This window comes from Sparus aurata, chromosome 15, assembly GCF_900880675.1.
Source record: "Sparus aurata chromosome 15, fSpaAur1.1, whole genome shotgun sequence".
Lineage (NCBI taxonomy): Eukaryota > Metazoa > Chordata > Actinopteri > Spariformes > Sparidae > Sparus > Sparus aurata.
The window spans coordinates 22,726,177-22,742,665 of NC_044201.1; the positions used below are offsets into that span (position 1 = coordinate 22,726,177).

The 16,489-nt window shown below is 43.5% G+C and overlaps 1 protein-coding gene across 1 annotated transcript in view; it reads left to right on the forward strand.

Moving 5' to 3' along the window:
- The window catches only part of bicc1a (BicC family RNA binding protein 1a), a 68,791-nt gene that overhangs the window by 12,750 nt on the left and 39,552 nt on the right, over window positions 1-16,489 (forward strand). Inside the window, exon 2 of the mRNA XM_030441832.1 lies at window positions 6,834-6,880. Within this exon, the coding sequence (XP_030297692.1) occupies window positions 6,834-6,880 (47 nt within the window). The remainder of the gene's footprint in view (window positions 1-6,833; window positions 6,881-16,489) is intronic.

Genomic DNA, 16,489 nt, shown 5'->3' on the forward strand with positions numbered 1-16,489 from the left:
GTGAAAATATTCATGTCAGAATGTCTCGATCTGGTTTATTAAGGTCTGCGTGTCTGTTGTCGTATCGATTGTTGTGTGTGGATTGAAGCCATAGCTGTCCAAATTAACACTGTTTACATTCTTTCGGTGTCAAAACAGCCGAATCTCCCAGAAAGTTAGTTCCCTCCCGAAAAAATAATGGAGAGCAGACCTCGTTCCATCTGCCAGCGTCGAGTCCTTGCAGGAGAAGTCCCGCCTCCTCGCATGCACAGACAGTTATTGCATACATCAGACGATTATAAGGCGAGAATTAGTGGTTGTGGGTCTGATTAGCTGTAACCACTGTGTTTACTCTGTCAAATAAATAGACAGGGGAGATGACTGCTTTAGATTAAGCGACACATTTTTTCACCGAAAAAAACACCAGAGGACAGAATCGACATGTGACGTGCACCCTGGGGTCTCGTGTCGGTTTGATGCTTTTACAATCTGCCGTGCTGGAAGGGAGGAGTAGGCTGCATTGTCCTCGTGTAACCTGGGCCAAAGAAAGACTGCTAGCCCATTGTAGCGCTCGAGAGACAAATCAAAGTCTCTTTTGATATAGATCAGAGTGATTTTAATGCTCGAAAACGTAGGTTAAAGAAGCGGGGATTTGCTCTTGAAGTGTCGTCCAACCCTTCAGTCAATTTTTGTCTTAAAGAAGGCCTGTAATTTAAATTGGGTTTCTTTCTCAGCTGGCAGTCAAAATAATGGGTTTCTTGGTAATCGAAGTAATGATGCATGAGCTGCGCATTTCTGTGGTGAAACGCCTGTCAAATCTTTGGGAAAATGGGCAAAAAGATGAAAAAAGAGAAGATCATTGCCTCTTCCCTTCTCATCTCATGTTGCGGCCAAATCAGATCTACAAGACAAAAAAGCAAACACGAATGTGAATTCAAACCACCAGATTTGAATTTTGGTGGTTTTGTAAAGTTTTGGCAAGCCGGCAGCTGACTTTTCAAACCTCAGATGTTGGTGCTGCCCTTGAATATAACTTTTCTAAATGACCAGCCTTGATCAAAAAAATAAGGGCTTACTTGTCTCCTTGTTTTCACAAAATTATTCGGTCACTTTATATTCATGTCGGAGGTTATTCTGCTCTAACCAGTACGTGACTGACTTATTCTGCATCACTGTCACTCGACGTGGAAGCTGCAGTGGAAAGTGGTTGTCTGGAGCAGCTAACTCAAGACTACTCCGCCGATGCGGCGTCGCACAACATCGTCAGAGAAATAATCATTTTTTTATTTGAGGTATTCGTTTGTCCTGTCAAAACCTGCATATTAAAACCCACATTTTAATATAAACCGCATCTGTTCAGGCAGAAATTTGAGCGTGTTATGCTACATGCAGCTAACGTTGCCTCGACCTGCTAGAGGAGCCGGCTGCGGAGGTCTATAAGCTGCTTTTTAAAAACATGTTTACGCTGTTTGTGCTTTGCTCTGTCAGCACATGCATGGGTATTTCTTTAAGCGAGGCATTTTGGCCTTTGAATCATGTAAGGGGCATTTTAGGTCACTTAAAACGGCCTGCAAAACAGAACAGATCTTATAACAGTATTTCAGTTCGCACACAGAACGGGCTGAACTGTGTTTCGGGTAATGAAGCTACAGACAGTAGCTATAAAATGGTAAAAAATTCAAGTAGCTTTCCTCTTTTAGGACAGAATTCTCTGTAAAGCTGTTGTCGTTACTTTTACACTGTGCAGATTTAGAATAAGTGGTGCGTAGGATGAGCCTCCCTGTTGAGAATATCGGTCCCAGAAGTCGCTGGCCTCCCTGCTGTATCCCTCCTGTCTCTGCTCCGGGTTTCTCCCACGGCCAGTCTACATGCTACACATGTGCCAACAGGAGGTTTTGCTCTCCACACATGCCTCCATGTTTTCACTCATGTTACCATATCGGAGTGTTTTTAGCTCTCTGCACTCACATTCCACAAATGCTCTTGCGCTGTTGTTTATTTATGAGGTTGAAAGCCAAACTTGTCTTATGTATTTATTATTTTATTAGGACTCATTGTCTGACCCTATCGCTCGAGTCAGAGTTTTGACTTGGAGTTAGAAGCGGAAAAAGGTGCCAAATGTGCACGTGTGCGTGACACTTTCTTGCATCTCCCAGCAGGAGCTGATGTTAAAGGGATAGTTCGGGTCTTTTGATTTGGGGTTGTGTGCGATACTTGTCCCCAGTCAGTGTCAGCGGCGAGTAGCACCGGCAGGAAGCACGGCATTGTACCGCTCTTTCTGACGGAGCATCACAGATTCAGGAGGTCCGCCTCCTGCAGTCACATCCGTCACTTTGCCTGAAAGCATCCCCACATCTCAGGCGGACGTACAGCAGGGGTTTTCTTTTTCCTACTCAGTACAGTGCTTCTTCTGTGACTAATGAGACCTCTGCTACACATTCAGCGAGTTTACAAATCATTGACAGTTCCAGTGAAACGTGTAATAAGATCAAGAGAATCCGTTTCAGGATCATTACCGAGGAGGGTTATCGTCCTCGTGCAAATGACATGTTTGCATTTTAATTGGCTTACTATGTACTCTGTTTTAAATCGGTCTCATTAATTCACCACTGACAGAGACTTTACCTCTTTTGTTTAGACAATGAAACATTACTGAGGCCACAGAGGGAAAAGAGCGACTGGGCTTCTCTGTTAGTTACAGACAAGGAGAAAATCACCAGACTGTTGGACGGTGCTGCTCCTTTTTTTTTGTTTGTCTTAGCTCTTACAGGAAACGCTTGCAGTAACGGGGTCTTTCATAATCTTGGATAACTTCAGGCCACCTAAGAACTGAGCGCTTTAGTCAGGGCTGTTCCCGTCATTCCGCTTCAAAGCTGGATGTTATCTAGACTAAACCAAATATTACAGTTAACTTACGATCATCAAGAAGCTTCCGTGTATTTGTCATGTGAATGTCTAATATAGGTGCCGGTCTGCTCTGGAGTGCAAATTTCCGACCTGAAAAGTTTTGGCCGACTGGTGTTTTTAGTTATAAAACTACTTATGCAACAAATCAACTATCATTTTTTGATTTTCTCTTTTTTACGTCTGTTATTCTCAATAAATTTGCTCCAACGCTGCCCAGGTTTGCTAATGCTGCGTTCAAGTGCTCCTCCAATGGTCCCAATTGCTGAGCTGGGAAGTCTTTTTGTTTCCTGACTTTGGTTTGTTTATGTCAGAATGTGGGAGCAACATGGACGCCAAAAAGAAGTTGCTCCGAGCGTTTAAACAACACATTGACAGCTGTTTCTAGTATTCGAAAGACAAATAGGGTGCAAAGGAAACAATACAGTGACTATACGATACGTGACTGTGATGAAAGCTTCTTACCATCAGCCCCAGTGTTTACTCTCGACCGCCATGTTTCAGTGTTGTTTTACATCAACCCGGCAACTCGTGCACCCAAATTTTCTCAGACTTTTTCCAAGTCGTTTACAGCATTCACGTGAACTTCCTCTATCGGCAAAAATGTTTCTCCGTTAATTTCAACAGCCCATGAACACACAGTAAGAGCGGGGTAAACAAAAGAGAGTGAGCTTTGAAGGTGGGCTCAGTTCATTGAAAGCCACTGGTGTTGACTGGCCAGCTCCACGTCCGGGGGGAACCTACGGGCGGACTGAAACCGATCACATAGTGTACACCTGGAGAGGAAATCTGGTCGGGGGGGTGGGAGGAAAAACACACAACAAGCGCTTTGGCTATGCCTCGCTCGTAACATCTTGAACTGAATCGTTCCAGCTGTGGTCATAACTCTTACAAAAAACTGTGTAAACTTGAGTCCACGTAACTGTTTACGGCTAGCTGTAGGCCATCGCCATTAAATTCATTATTCATGTACAGTGTTTTGGAGCGCGTCACTGTGAGCTCCAGCCGCTCAGCAAAATGAATGAAACTCTTAACAAAAAGAAAATCGGAGGCTCTTGAGAAACTGAAGAGGTTTTGCAACTGTATTTTTCCGTCTGACACTTTGCATCTGCTAATGCTACCCTTCCATTAGTCAGAATTCCCCCAGCTGTGTTTCCGACGCTGGCATAATGAGATGTGTTGTAGCTCCGCGAATCGGCGGGCTGTTTATTTACTTGATTTTGTGGGTGAAGTGTTGAATTGGAGATTGCTTTGTTTACAGTAAGGCTATGCTGTAGGTTAATGAGATAAAAGAACGATGGAAGGGTCATTTCTTTCTCTGCTGTGATCGTTCTATTAGAAAACTGTGAAACGTTATTGTTTCCCTTCATTACAATCACATTCTAATCCACATCTTTCTTAGATTTCCCCTTTTTTGTTATTTGTCTGTTCTAAACAACGAGCCAACAAGTAGCCAGAATTCATCGGTCCAATCAGTGTAATGGGGGCGGTGAGCGCCTGATGTGCACAATTTCATGTGAAATTGACTTACCCGTTGAGCCAGAGCAGACCAGCCTCCGCGTCTTCATAAACTGTGGCCTGGCCTCGGTTAGCGGGTAGCCAGTGCGAGTACAAACACTTGTTAAATGCTCATGATGTAGGTTAACTGCATCGCCAAAAGCCATTATATCGGTTCGATTGAAAATAAAACTGTGTTTGGAGTTTGGTCCTGAAATGCGGTGTTGATGGAGGAAGTCATAACGATGCCTCTCACACCCCGCTTTCACACGGTAATCACATAATACTGGGTTCACTGCAGGCGCGATATACTTTTTGAGGAGAACTTGTTTCATGTTAACACATTTAACATAAAATTTTAGCTAGACGGGCTGGTTTTAAAGGCAAACTCTGCAGGATATGTCGGTTGTAGTTTGTAGTAAGGTCAGGTACGCGACTCTGGAGAAAAATATAGATGAGACGTTTTGATCTGGTGACTTGCCAAATCATTCCGAACACAGCAAAATGATGAGAAAGACAATATAGGCAGACAGTTAGGCCTCTGAAGATGGAGACACGCTCCTCGTGTGTCATAAGAGACGATGGTTTATTTTTGTACTATGAGTCCATACGTTGTTTTGTTGGAAACTCCTCTTTTCTTGACAATTCACATGGGGCAACCGTAATGATACAGTGTGTGTTTAACTTACAGCCATGAGATGTTTTTAGCCTGGAGGAGGAAATGTTATTCAGTAAAACAAAATTAACCCTGAACTGATTTCTATCTGATGTATGTCACAATACACAAATCTCTTTTTTTTTTTCCTTTTTTTTTTCTAAGAACTTTCTCCAAGAAGGTACTGTTTCACAGATGTCTGTCTGGTTGTCGGCTGGTTGTTGGATTGTCAGCAGGATTACATAAAAAACTACTGAAGCCATTTTGACAAAACTCGGGTGGAGGATGGGTCTCGGCCCAGAATAGACTGATCTGGATAAAGGGTCTTTAACATTGCTGGATTCGTATTTTAGACATGTAGTTGCAAAGAATATTTTAAGTATAGTGTGTAGAGCTGCCGTTAAAGACTATTTTTGTCCTCAGCTTATCTGCTAATTAATTTCTTGATTGATCATTTGGTCAACGAAATATCAGACAGTAGGGACACATACCCATCACAGTTCTCAAAGCCCGTGGCACCAGCTTGGGTTCAGCATCAGATCTTCCATGACATCATACTGTCGGGAAACTCTTCATGCTCCGACCGAGTTTAGGTCGTTGTTTTCTGTAGTTGGACTATAATAGCCTGGATGTGCATGGAAAAGTTTATAGACAGTAAATAATTTGGGGTTACAGTGTTTCTTCTGGTTGCGTTTTGCCATAACAAGCAAAACAATAACATTCCGCAATCAATCATCCGGCCCCCTTCTTCAATACAGGACATGATCGCCAACGCTCTGTGACCGTAATACCCAGCATAGACGTCACCACCTTATTACCGTAACACCTGAAAGTGGGAGGGGGGGGGCACTAAAACATGTTGTTGAACTACTCACAAAATACCTAAATATTAGTTTCATGTCAATTAATTAACGGATTCATTGGCTAATCATTTCAGTGTCCTCCATCAGTTCAGCCATTTATTCAGCAGCGGGACTTCAGTTTTCTTCTCGCCCTTACACATTTCTGAATTAACTTTATAACCCGCGTCGACTGCGCCGCTGCTCCTGACCCAGATTTGCAACAGACAGCGACAGATCCATCTGGAGAGCGCCGGCTGAAATGCATCATTAAACCTTCCCGGTATTCCCAAATGACAGAGGGAACATGAGAATTCTCCTTGGAGAGCAGATATGTATTTTGCATCAACAGGGCCGCCACAGTTTTTTCGAAAAAGGAGTTGCAGATGTGTTGGAACGACGACAGGCCCGACTCGCTCTCTACTGTATCAGCTGGAGGGGTTTCTTGGCTTTTTTTTCACCTGCTTGGAAAATTACTTTAAAACACCAGGGCTTTCCTAAGTGCTTATTTGTTTACATGTGACTTTTGGGTTGTTTATTTTGCGGCGCTTTCATACACTGTAGCACCCACAGCTGGAAGTGCAAGGACGAATTTCAAAAGCGTCGACCCGACAAAATGCTCCATTAACGGTTACTGTAAAATGCCCAAATATTTTCAGTGTATCCATCAATTTGTCACACGGAAGCTGTGTCCAGTCTCCAGGAATATGCGAAAATGAATCGGGAGCGTTTTTATTCCGCTCCTGCAAATGAGCAGCGTCGGTCGCCGTGCCAAACACAATATCCAAAGAAATGGAGATCCACCGTAAAGTCTCTCGCTCTGAGTGAGGATACCGTAGCCTTTCAAGGCGGACCGAGTAATCTGCGTGTGATTTGGTTACACTGTGTATGTAAAAACTGAGTGCTCTGTGTGGTTTTTTGTGTATTTATTTTCTCTGTCTCTCTCTGTTTCTCTCTAGCTGCCTCCGAGGGGAGAGTCAACGGCGGCGAGGATTTCTTTCAGAAGGTGAGTGTGTAGTCTGCGCTTGGATGGTGTTTTTGCTTCTTTTTTTTTTTTTTTTTTTGTCTTTGGGGTTGCGTTCGAGGCCCACTGAGCCGACGCTTCCCTCTCGGTAAGGGGAGCAGATGTCAGGTGCTCCTCCAGTCGCTCGTGATTTTGTAAATCCAAACAAACAAAAAGCGAAGGGAACAACACTGACGTTCTGTAACACAGCTGACACAACACAAAGGGCCTTTTCTCGCTTACATAATGTGCCAGACTATTGTAGATCACCTCTCCGGTCCAACATGAGGGGGAGCGGTTGAACACAGGTCCGCTCCCGGCCAGCTCGCCTCATTGAGTCTTTTCTCAGTCACCGATTTTAATTAATCAATCCTCTGAAGCTTCATTACATGTAATGAAACGAGGATTTGCCTCAGCGATCTTAAATGATCTTTGCTGTGTTTATTTTAATCACAATTCGTTGATCAGTCAAGTGTGTGACTGTCGAGTTTAAATAATTCTTGTTACATATTAATTAACTTCATGACATTTTTTTTGCCACAGCGATTCGTTTTGGTTCCGCTTAAGTGTCGGTGTCGCCTTCCGCCTACTCATATTTTCAACAACTTAATTGGCTGCTTATCGAGTTAAATGCTAATTAAAGGATGAGTTGACCCAAAAATGGAAACTCCGATATTTAGACCAAGAATTAATACTGTAACAATAACTTTAAACGGATTGTTTTCCAAATCATGACAACCCGAGTGCAGACAGCGACGGAGGCGAACAATATCGCTGCAATAGAATCACTGAAAGCCAATCAGTATCCATCTGAATTGACAGGGACATCAGTTTGTTGCTCTTTGGGAGCAACGTGCTGAGAGTTCTCACTTATAATATTGGTTTCTAACAGTAGCCTACCTTGTTTCTGTGTGCGCAGCTGTTTACAGAACATCATCGGTCATCAATGTGCATGTTCACATTGTTGTTATTATGACTATTATGGCGTTTTATTATGGTTCTATTGACGGTTCTTGGCATGTACAGCCTTTTACCTTTTACTTTAATATCTGATTGAAAGGATATCGTGTTTGCACCTGAGTTTGACATGTTGCCTTCTCAGAAGATCACAATGGAACGAGGCCTGTGGACGTTACTGTGTAATTTAATGCTCCACAGTTTATGAGTGCAAGTGATAACTGTCTTATAGGTGAAGCAGTATTATGTATATGTTATCAGTGTCAATTAAATATAGTGTTTTTTAAATTATTTCTCAACACACATTAGTGACGCTCCAATGAATGCTCGAGTTTTAATTCTCCAACTAATCCTGACTCGGGCTGAGCTATGTGAACGATATAAAACACTGATCATGTTGGGAATGTTCCCTAATAGGACGATTATAAACTTCAATATACTGTTGATAAATTATATTGCTCTACAGTTTACTACCAGCCAATCATATCACGCAGACAAATCTATTTCTAAACAGCTAAACACCATTATCTATTAAACATGTAAACATTTCACACTGCGACGACGTAAACAGACAAGACTTTGGTTATTCTTGTATTCATATAAATGATCTAGTTATCTAATTTTTTAAGATTCTGGATTTAGGGTTTGTAGAAATGGTGAATAAAAGTTGTGTTGCCATATCTCTATTTGTGAGGCATCATTATGAGGGAAAGCCAGCGTTAATGTAGCTGAGACGCTGAGTCTGTTCATGATCTGGAAACGAATGACCTCGATGTGCTCGATTTAAATGGAATGAGAAGACTTAACGCACGGCACTGAAAATGAAAGCAATCACACTTTCAACAATCACTAAACCATTTACGCTAATTGAGTTTTGACAGCAGTTATTATGAAGGTATCTCGTTAATGCTGCGGTTCTCTTTAAGTGTCCCCAGTGGATTCTTCCTTGTTTAACAATCCAGTTTCCTGAATATGTTCAGCTCCCTCTATAGTATGTTAATGGGCTGTAATGAAGTAAATGATGGGACAGCGGTTTTGTTTGAGCATTCCTCTTTTGTCCATTTTTCCCTATTTGGTTTTGGAGGTTAGGATGCTGAGTTAAATGTCAAAGACAGAGGCAATTTAACTGTCCCTGCAGCGGATTTATTTATCTTTTTTTTAAACCAGAGTAATGCAAACCAGGCGCCTTAAGATTCCCTTCCTTGGAATTTTAACGGGGGCTCTAGATATATACTGTAGTTTCTTCTCCACCTCTTTGGGTTCAGATGTATCGCTAGATGTTCACGATATCCAGTGTAGATGTCTCCCTCCCTGTACGGCTGGTTGTGTATTGACGCTGCCAGTTTTTAAAAAGTTCTCTGGCTTGAATATCGTCGCAGCTCGTTCAAAGAGAACGGTGGTTAAATCGTCGATTAGAAATTAGTGTGCAGCTGCTATGGTTGGCGGGCCTGCGAGTGCTGAAAGTCGTGTTTTTATTGCAGAGATTTCCATTCGGATAACTCTGTACAGTTCCCCTCTGATAGCGTGATCGCCATACGTGCCCAATTAAAGCCAGGAAAATAAACACAGAGTGTCGACTGTGGCACGGTATTGTTGAAGGCGAATGGATGAGGTGTGCGAAATACCTTGAAGTTGATGAAAATGGAAACTCTTAGCTGGGACTGCTTCCTGCCCATCCAACACACCCACTTACCACACACACACACACACACTCAGCGGGACTAATAAAGTACATGCGTAGCAGCGCTCTCCCTGGCGTCAGGCAGCAAACGGTCATTTTTGACGCACAACCTTTTACTCACTCCGCTTTGGGAGGGAGATTTCGTAGCCGCCTCAGCAGCGGGACTTGAAGTCGAGTCGCTGACGAGAGCAACATGAAATGCTCTCGCCCCCGCACTTTCTCCCGAGGCAAGCTTACTGGCGGTTGTGATCATACCCTCTTACTCACTGTCTGCAGGACTTCCTTTGAGTCCAGTGCAACATCGTGTAACAGAGAGCGAACAGTGCTCCCTCTAAAAGTAAAAAGAGGATGGCAGTAGTGAGGACTGCAGGAGGAGGAGGGTGCCACAGCTGGGAAGTTGGCTGTGTTCAAGTCCCTGATGCTCACATGGGGGACTCTCGCCAGCGACGTGTCCCTCGCTCGCTTCAGTCTTTGTTTTGGTGTGTGCCTCATGTTTTCCCCCCTCCTCCTCGTCCCATGTTCCTCCTCTTCCCTCCCGCTGTTTTAAAGGGACGGTACAACCCAAAACAAAAACACATTGTGGAGTTCTGGTAATCCATCTAGATTGCTTTAGTGCGAGTTTTCAGCTGCTTATACAATGGAACCAGACGGCACTCAGCCTGCTGTGCTCGAAATGTCAAAAAACACATTTGAAAGATTCAACGGCAGTGTCTATTTCCAGAAATCACGACCTGGTTGCACAAACTAATCCACAGAGCTTGTTGTGAGCATTTTCATGTAGGAACTATTCTGTGTCTTCACACCTGCAATCGAATCGACATGCAGACAATCTCAATCTCAATGCAACTTCCCGGCTACTTGGTAGCTAGCAAACTAATCGTGTAAGCTAGCTAGTGTTATAGCTAAAACAAGGAGGGTGCCATTAATGTTTATGTCTGGAGCTGTCCTAAACACAGGCGTCTCTTCCAGGAATAGATGCTTCCTGTTTAGTAATGTAGATGCACACCCCGACCATATCACTGGACAGAAGGATACATCTAGTCATGGGTAAGAGGTTTGTCTTCACAACAGCATGACATAAACATTAATGGTGTCCTTCCTGGGAAGCAATAGCAGGCTTACTTAGCTTAGTTAGCTAGCCTAGCCAAGTTGTTCCTACGCAACCTTTATTCAACTAGGAAGTCAAGTTTAGATAAATTCACTCTTACAAGCCAGACCTAGCCAAGACGGGGTCAAAATGGCACATCAATTGAAATCAGATGGCAGCATAAGTCTAAAAATACATTTTGTGACACAGTTTGTTGACAAAGCAACAATATTTAACCATGGGTGAAGCAACTGGAGCTGAAACTGCTCACATCGAGGTCTGTGAATTATCTTAAGCAGCTGGGTCATGATTTCTGGAAAGAGACATCACTGTTGAGTTCTTCAGATATATTGTTTTTGGCATATTGATCACCACAAGCCAAGTGCCATCCATCTCCATTATATTTGATAGAAGGCAGATATCCCTGAAACACAATTGCGATGGATAACTAACACTGTAGGTAAGAGGCAAAAAATGTGTTTTTAGAATTTGGGGTGAACTGTCCTTTTCACGCTATTAAATCTTTTCATTAAACCACAGGTGTGTTTTTGTTATTCGCGTATAATGAGGGTGTTTTACTGCAAATGAATTGCCTGATTGTTTAACAGAAAACGTGTCTCGGTGAGCGGTCCAGCTCACTGTTGCGCAGTGAAAGTCTTGGACTGTGAACTGCTGGAGTGTCAAATCACTGGCACAGAGCACAAAGCTGTAGAAGTCGAGCCGTGGGACAGCAAAGAGCCGAGAAGCCCGGCTGGTTGAGCCGATAACTGTGCACCACAGAAGAGCTTGGAGTGGGATTTGGGTTGAGAGACGCCTTTGAACCTCTGGCGAGTACATCTCTGATCCCCCCGCCTCCAACTCTCCATCCCAGAAGTTGTGGCTCTGTAAATAATGCCAGGCATGATGTATAAGTGCCAGCGCACTCAGATCTCAGGCCAGGCGTAACTCTCTTCATTTGGTTTTTAACACTGAACCATCTCGTATTTCACTGCGCTGACACAGGGGAACAAACTTAAAGCTGTCGGGATTAAATATTTTGTTGGCGTAAAATAGTGAGCTGTCAAAACAACTGGGTCAGTGCGAGTGTGGTGAGAACAGGACGTATATGTTCATCATGCATCTTAAATTAGCTTAAAATAAAGTGTCAGCTTCATGCATGTCAACAGCGGAATGTTTTCCTAGCGGTGCCCTCCTTTAAATGTGTGTGACATTTTTATAACCACACACATGCTACTATTAGCCCGGAGGTGTAATGGGGCTTAAGCTGCAAGTTAGCACTCGGATTGTTAACATGAACTCAGTCATGACTGTCGGGTCTCCGGGCGGGGGGGGGCGGGGTAGTTCCAGTCCATGCTGTTCCCTCAGCCAGTCTCTTAACTCTGCTCACAACCTCTTTACACCCCCAAACAGCCCTCCGTGTCCCCCTCACACACACACAGACACACACAGACACACATTCCAGCTGAATCAACAGCTGCACCGTTGCAGCGCGGCCCAGGAAACATGCCTCTGCCATGTTGATTGCTGCTGTTTTTTATACGTACACACACGGTCACGTGCGTCGAACACATGTGCTCGCTCGCTCTCTCAGGACATGGCCTTAATGATATCCTGTTTGATTTCGCGGACGCGCCAGCTGCAAACCTCTTAGAACCAATCATCGTGTCAAGGTTGTGCCATGGAACCGATCACAAACCGTAGTCATTTATGTATTTATTCATCTCGGAGAGGGTGGGGATGGCAGAGAAGAAAAGGGTGTAGGTAACTTCATTTGTGCAAATATCGTGACCCATTTGAGAGGTATTTGCGAGCCCCCTTCATAAAAATAAACGCCATCCACCCTTTTAAAATGGTGTGTGGTCTGTCAGAAATCAGTCCCATCTGCAGAGCGCTGCCAAGAACAGCAGCGCTGGACAGGAAACGGGTCTCTCTGAACAAGGCCCTTTTTAGAGAAAAAGTTGATGAGGCATGGGCCATATAGTTTGATAATTGTAGGAAAATATAACTGGAGTTAGTTCTGATATGCCACTTTTGTCGTTTTTATCACGAGCTTTGAAATGGTTTCATATCGACATAGTTGCTCACAAAGGATGGAATGAAACAATCCCACTGCGGATTTAGAGATTTAAAAGACATTTTTATATGTGAGTCACAATCGCTCATTTTCTCCCACTTTGCCTGCGTAATTTCCACGACCTCCGACAGCTGGTGGCAGTGTTATATTTCTTTAATTTGTGCTTTTAAAGCCCCGCTGACAAAGTCCAGGCACATCTGTCAGTTTTGTAGCAGCATGATGTTAAAGAAGACCTATTATGATTTTTTTTTTTGTTTTTTTCCTTTCCCTCTTGTTTATGTAAAAGATCTTGAAAGTTAAAAAGGCCATGGTCCGCACCGACAGACGTTACTCTCTCCCACAGAAAACACTGCTCCTGAAACGCCTCGTCAGTAGTCCCGCCTTTAATTCAGTGACTTTGTGACAACGCGCTACGTCACTGAGTCCCACATTTGTATGATTTATTCGTCAAGTTTGGCACGCAAGAATTGATTTAGCACAGCTGCGCTGTTGTTGTTGTTAGCGATGCTGGGTCAGGCGTGTGCGAGCTGACCAATCAGAGGATACTGGGTTTTCAGGAGGGCCTTAAAGAGACGGGAGCTGAAACCGGTCAGATGAGGAAAACAGTGCTGCAGAGAAAACTGGTGTTTTTTGAGCACTTTAAACATGTCTTGTCTATTAGTAACCCAAAATAAAGTTATGAACCTAAAAAATCAGCAAAATATGTTTCAAAAACCCCCAAATGCCAAGGTTGGAGGCAAAGTTAATGGAATCTTCTTTTTCACCACTGGGAACAGAATGTCCTTTTTTAATGTTGTTGTGATACTTCCAGCTGTTGTTTTGATCACGTGACCTCAGTTGATGGAAGAAAAATTTTAGCTGCTGGGTATCCGTGATTTATTGTCCTCGCTCACATACACCAGACACCAGCGGGAGGGCGCCATGTTGTAGATTAGAGTCGCCTGTGCCTCGGGCTGGTATGAAGCCCAAGCAACACAAAAGAACTCGTCAGATTTTGGTTTCGGGGCTGATTGTTATTGCGTGTAAAACCATTCTAAGTGAATAGACTAATACTGTTATTGCAGCACTTGTGATAATACTGCAGAGGAGATGGATGGGAAGGTTTCCAGTAGGAGGACATTAATGGGCGACTGTTGACGTGCTGGATGCTAAACCTGGAACTGATTTTGGCGAAAGTCACTTTGATGATACCGCAGAAAAATTCCTTTCAAAAATAGTTCAGTGAGCTCATCTGAAAGGAATCCTCCTTTATTTTCATTGCACAAAAACGATACCAAATTCCTTTCGGCTGCCTGATTCATTCAGCAGAGACGGGACGTAAACATGGGGGCACATGCTGGGGAGATCATGAGAGGAGTGTTTCTCTCCAATTAGATGAAGAATGATAATGCCCAAAGATACGCAGCTCGGGCCAAGGGCTTAAGAGAGAGCAGGAAGAATGTAGTAAAACATCAATAAATAAGCTTTTGTTGTACAAATGTGTTTTGTAATGATGTGATTGGCTTCCAACAAACTGTTTTATGAGGTTTTTTTTCTCAGTATTGCAAAATCCTGTTTCGTTGAACGGACGCATTTGCCTTTGAAGGAAGAGTTCTTAATTTTCTGCTGTGAATTTACAACACAGAGAGCCTCAAAAAAAGGAACTCACAGCTTGCTTTGATAAATTGAAACTGTGGGGCTGTTTGTCCAGCTCGATTGATTCGGTGCAAGTTTTGGCGATATCGACGGTGGAGAGACATCTGTATTCTCTCGAATATAATTGAACTGGATGACACTCCGCTCGCGGTTTTTCCAAATAATAAGATGCAATAAAGAAAGTCCGAAAAACTCCACCGCAGTGTCTCTTTCCAGAAATCATGACTCAGTTACTCAAAATTATCCACAGACCTTGTTGTGAGCAGTATAATGTGGGAACTACCATCTGTCTACTGAACCAGACCTTCCAACCAGTTCACTGTGCATCTGCTCACTGATGAGAGGCTAGTGCTCCCGACTGAACTGTGACACTAGTTAGCTTTTTCGCTAGCCTCTCATCCGCAAGTAAACGCACGCTCCATTCCATTCCGAGTGCCGATACAGTAGGCGGGTGTAGTTCAGTAAAAAAATAAGTATTTCACCGCTGAAAACTGGGCTGTCTATGCAGCGGAAAGGCGCAAATATTTTTAAATTGGTGCCACATCTCCAGTGTAAATGGAGAAAAAGGGGCTGCGAAATTTCCTTTTGCTCAGGGTAGAAAAACTACAGCAACCAGAATGCACTGCACCGTAACAAACAATATCATTTCACAGCCAGACGATACAGAAAAATGTTTTTGAGAACATTTTAGGCAAGAATTAGATGATGAGCAGGACTGTGGTTCATATTTGATCAGTACTGCCTTGTTTTACAGTTTGATCAGAGCTTTTTAGCCTCCGTTTTCATAAAAAATAGGAACAACATGACTCCTGGTACACGATCTTCCTCCATTGCAGCTTAACGGTATGCTACAATATGTTTCTAAAAATACTTCAGGCAAGAAATAGGCAGTATAGTCATAGAGTCTTGGTTCGTAGTCAGCACTGCCTAGGTAAGACAGTTTGATTGGATTTGGTGAGACGCCCCTACTCTCTCTCTCTCTCTCTCTTTTTCCAATTATAGTGTCCGTGTATCTGGGGTCATGATTTCTGGAAAGAGAAGCAGTCGAGTCTTTCAAATGTAATTTTTTTGGTGCTTTGAGCTCCAAAAGCCGAGTGTCATCTAAACCCATTATATTCGAGAGAAAGCCAACATCTCCAAAACTCGGCATGTCACACCAGAACAATTTAAATAAATAGATCTACAAGTAAGACCGCAAACTTGATAAAGGTTGTTCAGCTTTAAAAGTTGCATCTTGGTCTGCTGGTTGCAGAATAACACCATTGGCACCTCATTCCGTTGATCGTCTTGGCGCTGCGTTTTTCTGTGTGATTATGGGATGTTTTAGAAAAACCAGTGAGGCTTGAAAGGGCGTCCAGTCAACCATCATGGACTCTGGAGTGTTCAGCTGCCGAGTACAGCACGCATCAGACCTTCCATGGCTGTCTCTCTGTTTAACAGGTGTGTGAGACAGGCAGTGGATAAGCTGTCAGGATTCGTTGTAAAGGATGCCAAACAGACCGTGCTACTTCCAGAGGAGCATATGGAGGAATTTAAGCACTTCCCTTTCTGATTTGTGCACCAGTTCCTCCCCGGGAAAACAGGCTGGAGTTGTTATTATTTGGCGAGGCAGAAAACAACAAAAAAAAAACCCAGATTTATTTTAAATCTGTTTGTGAAATGATGAGAGCCGCTGCAGTGCCAATAAAGCCGAACATCTAATCTTCATTTGGAGCGCTGATGGCTCTTAATGCGCCCTCTCTCCCGTCTGAGTTACAATTGGTGGCTCATTGCTTAATGCACTCGACCTCCGAGGAGCACTAAGTGCTGCTCATGTAATGGCTCGAAGCAGTCCTCGGGTGCTCCATCACGTGGCAGGAACTTTGGGAAATTCATATCTTCTCCACCCCGAAAACACAAACCCCTGGAAAGTATTAAAACAAACAAAAGACCGCAGGATCTTTTGTGAAAACAAAGCCAGTGCACATCGAGGACAGGGCCATTAGGAGAGAGAGCCTTCTCATTTCTTCGGAAGGTTTTTTTCCTCCTTTTTTTCCCTCTTTATTTCCCACTCACAACACCCACTCGTCATGACAAACAGTCCTCATGGGGTTCGTTTGTGGGTTTGTAGCTCGAAAGCCAAGCAAGGTGAGAGCTTCCTCATTGTCGAGAAAAGAGAAGGAGGAGGATGGGTAATAG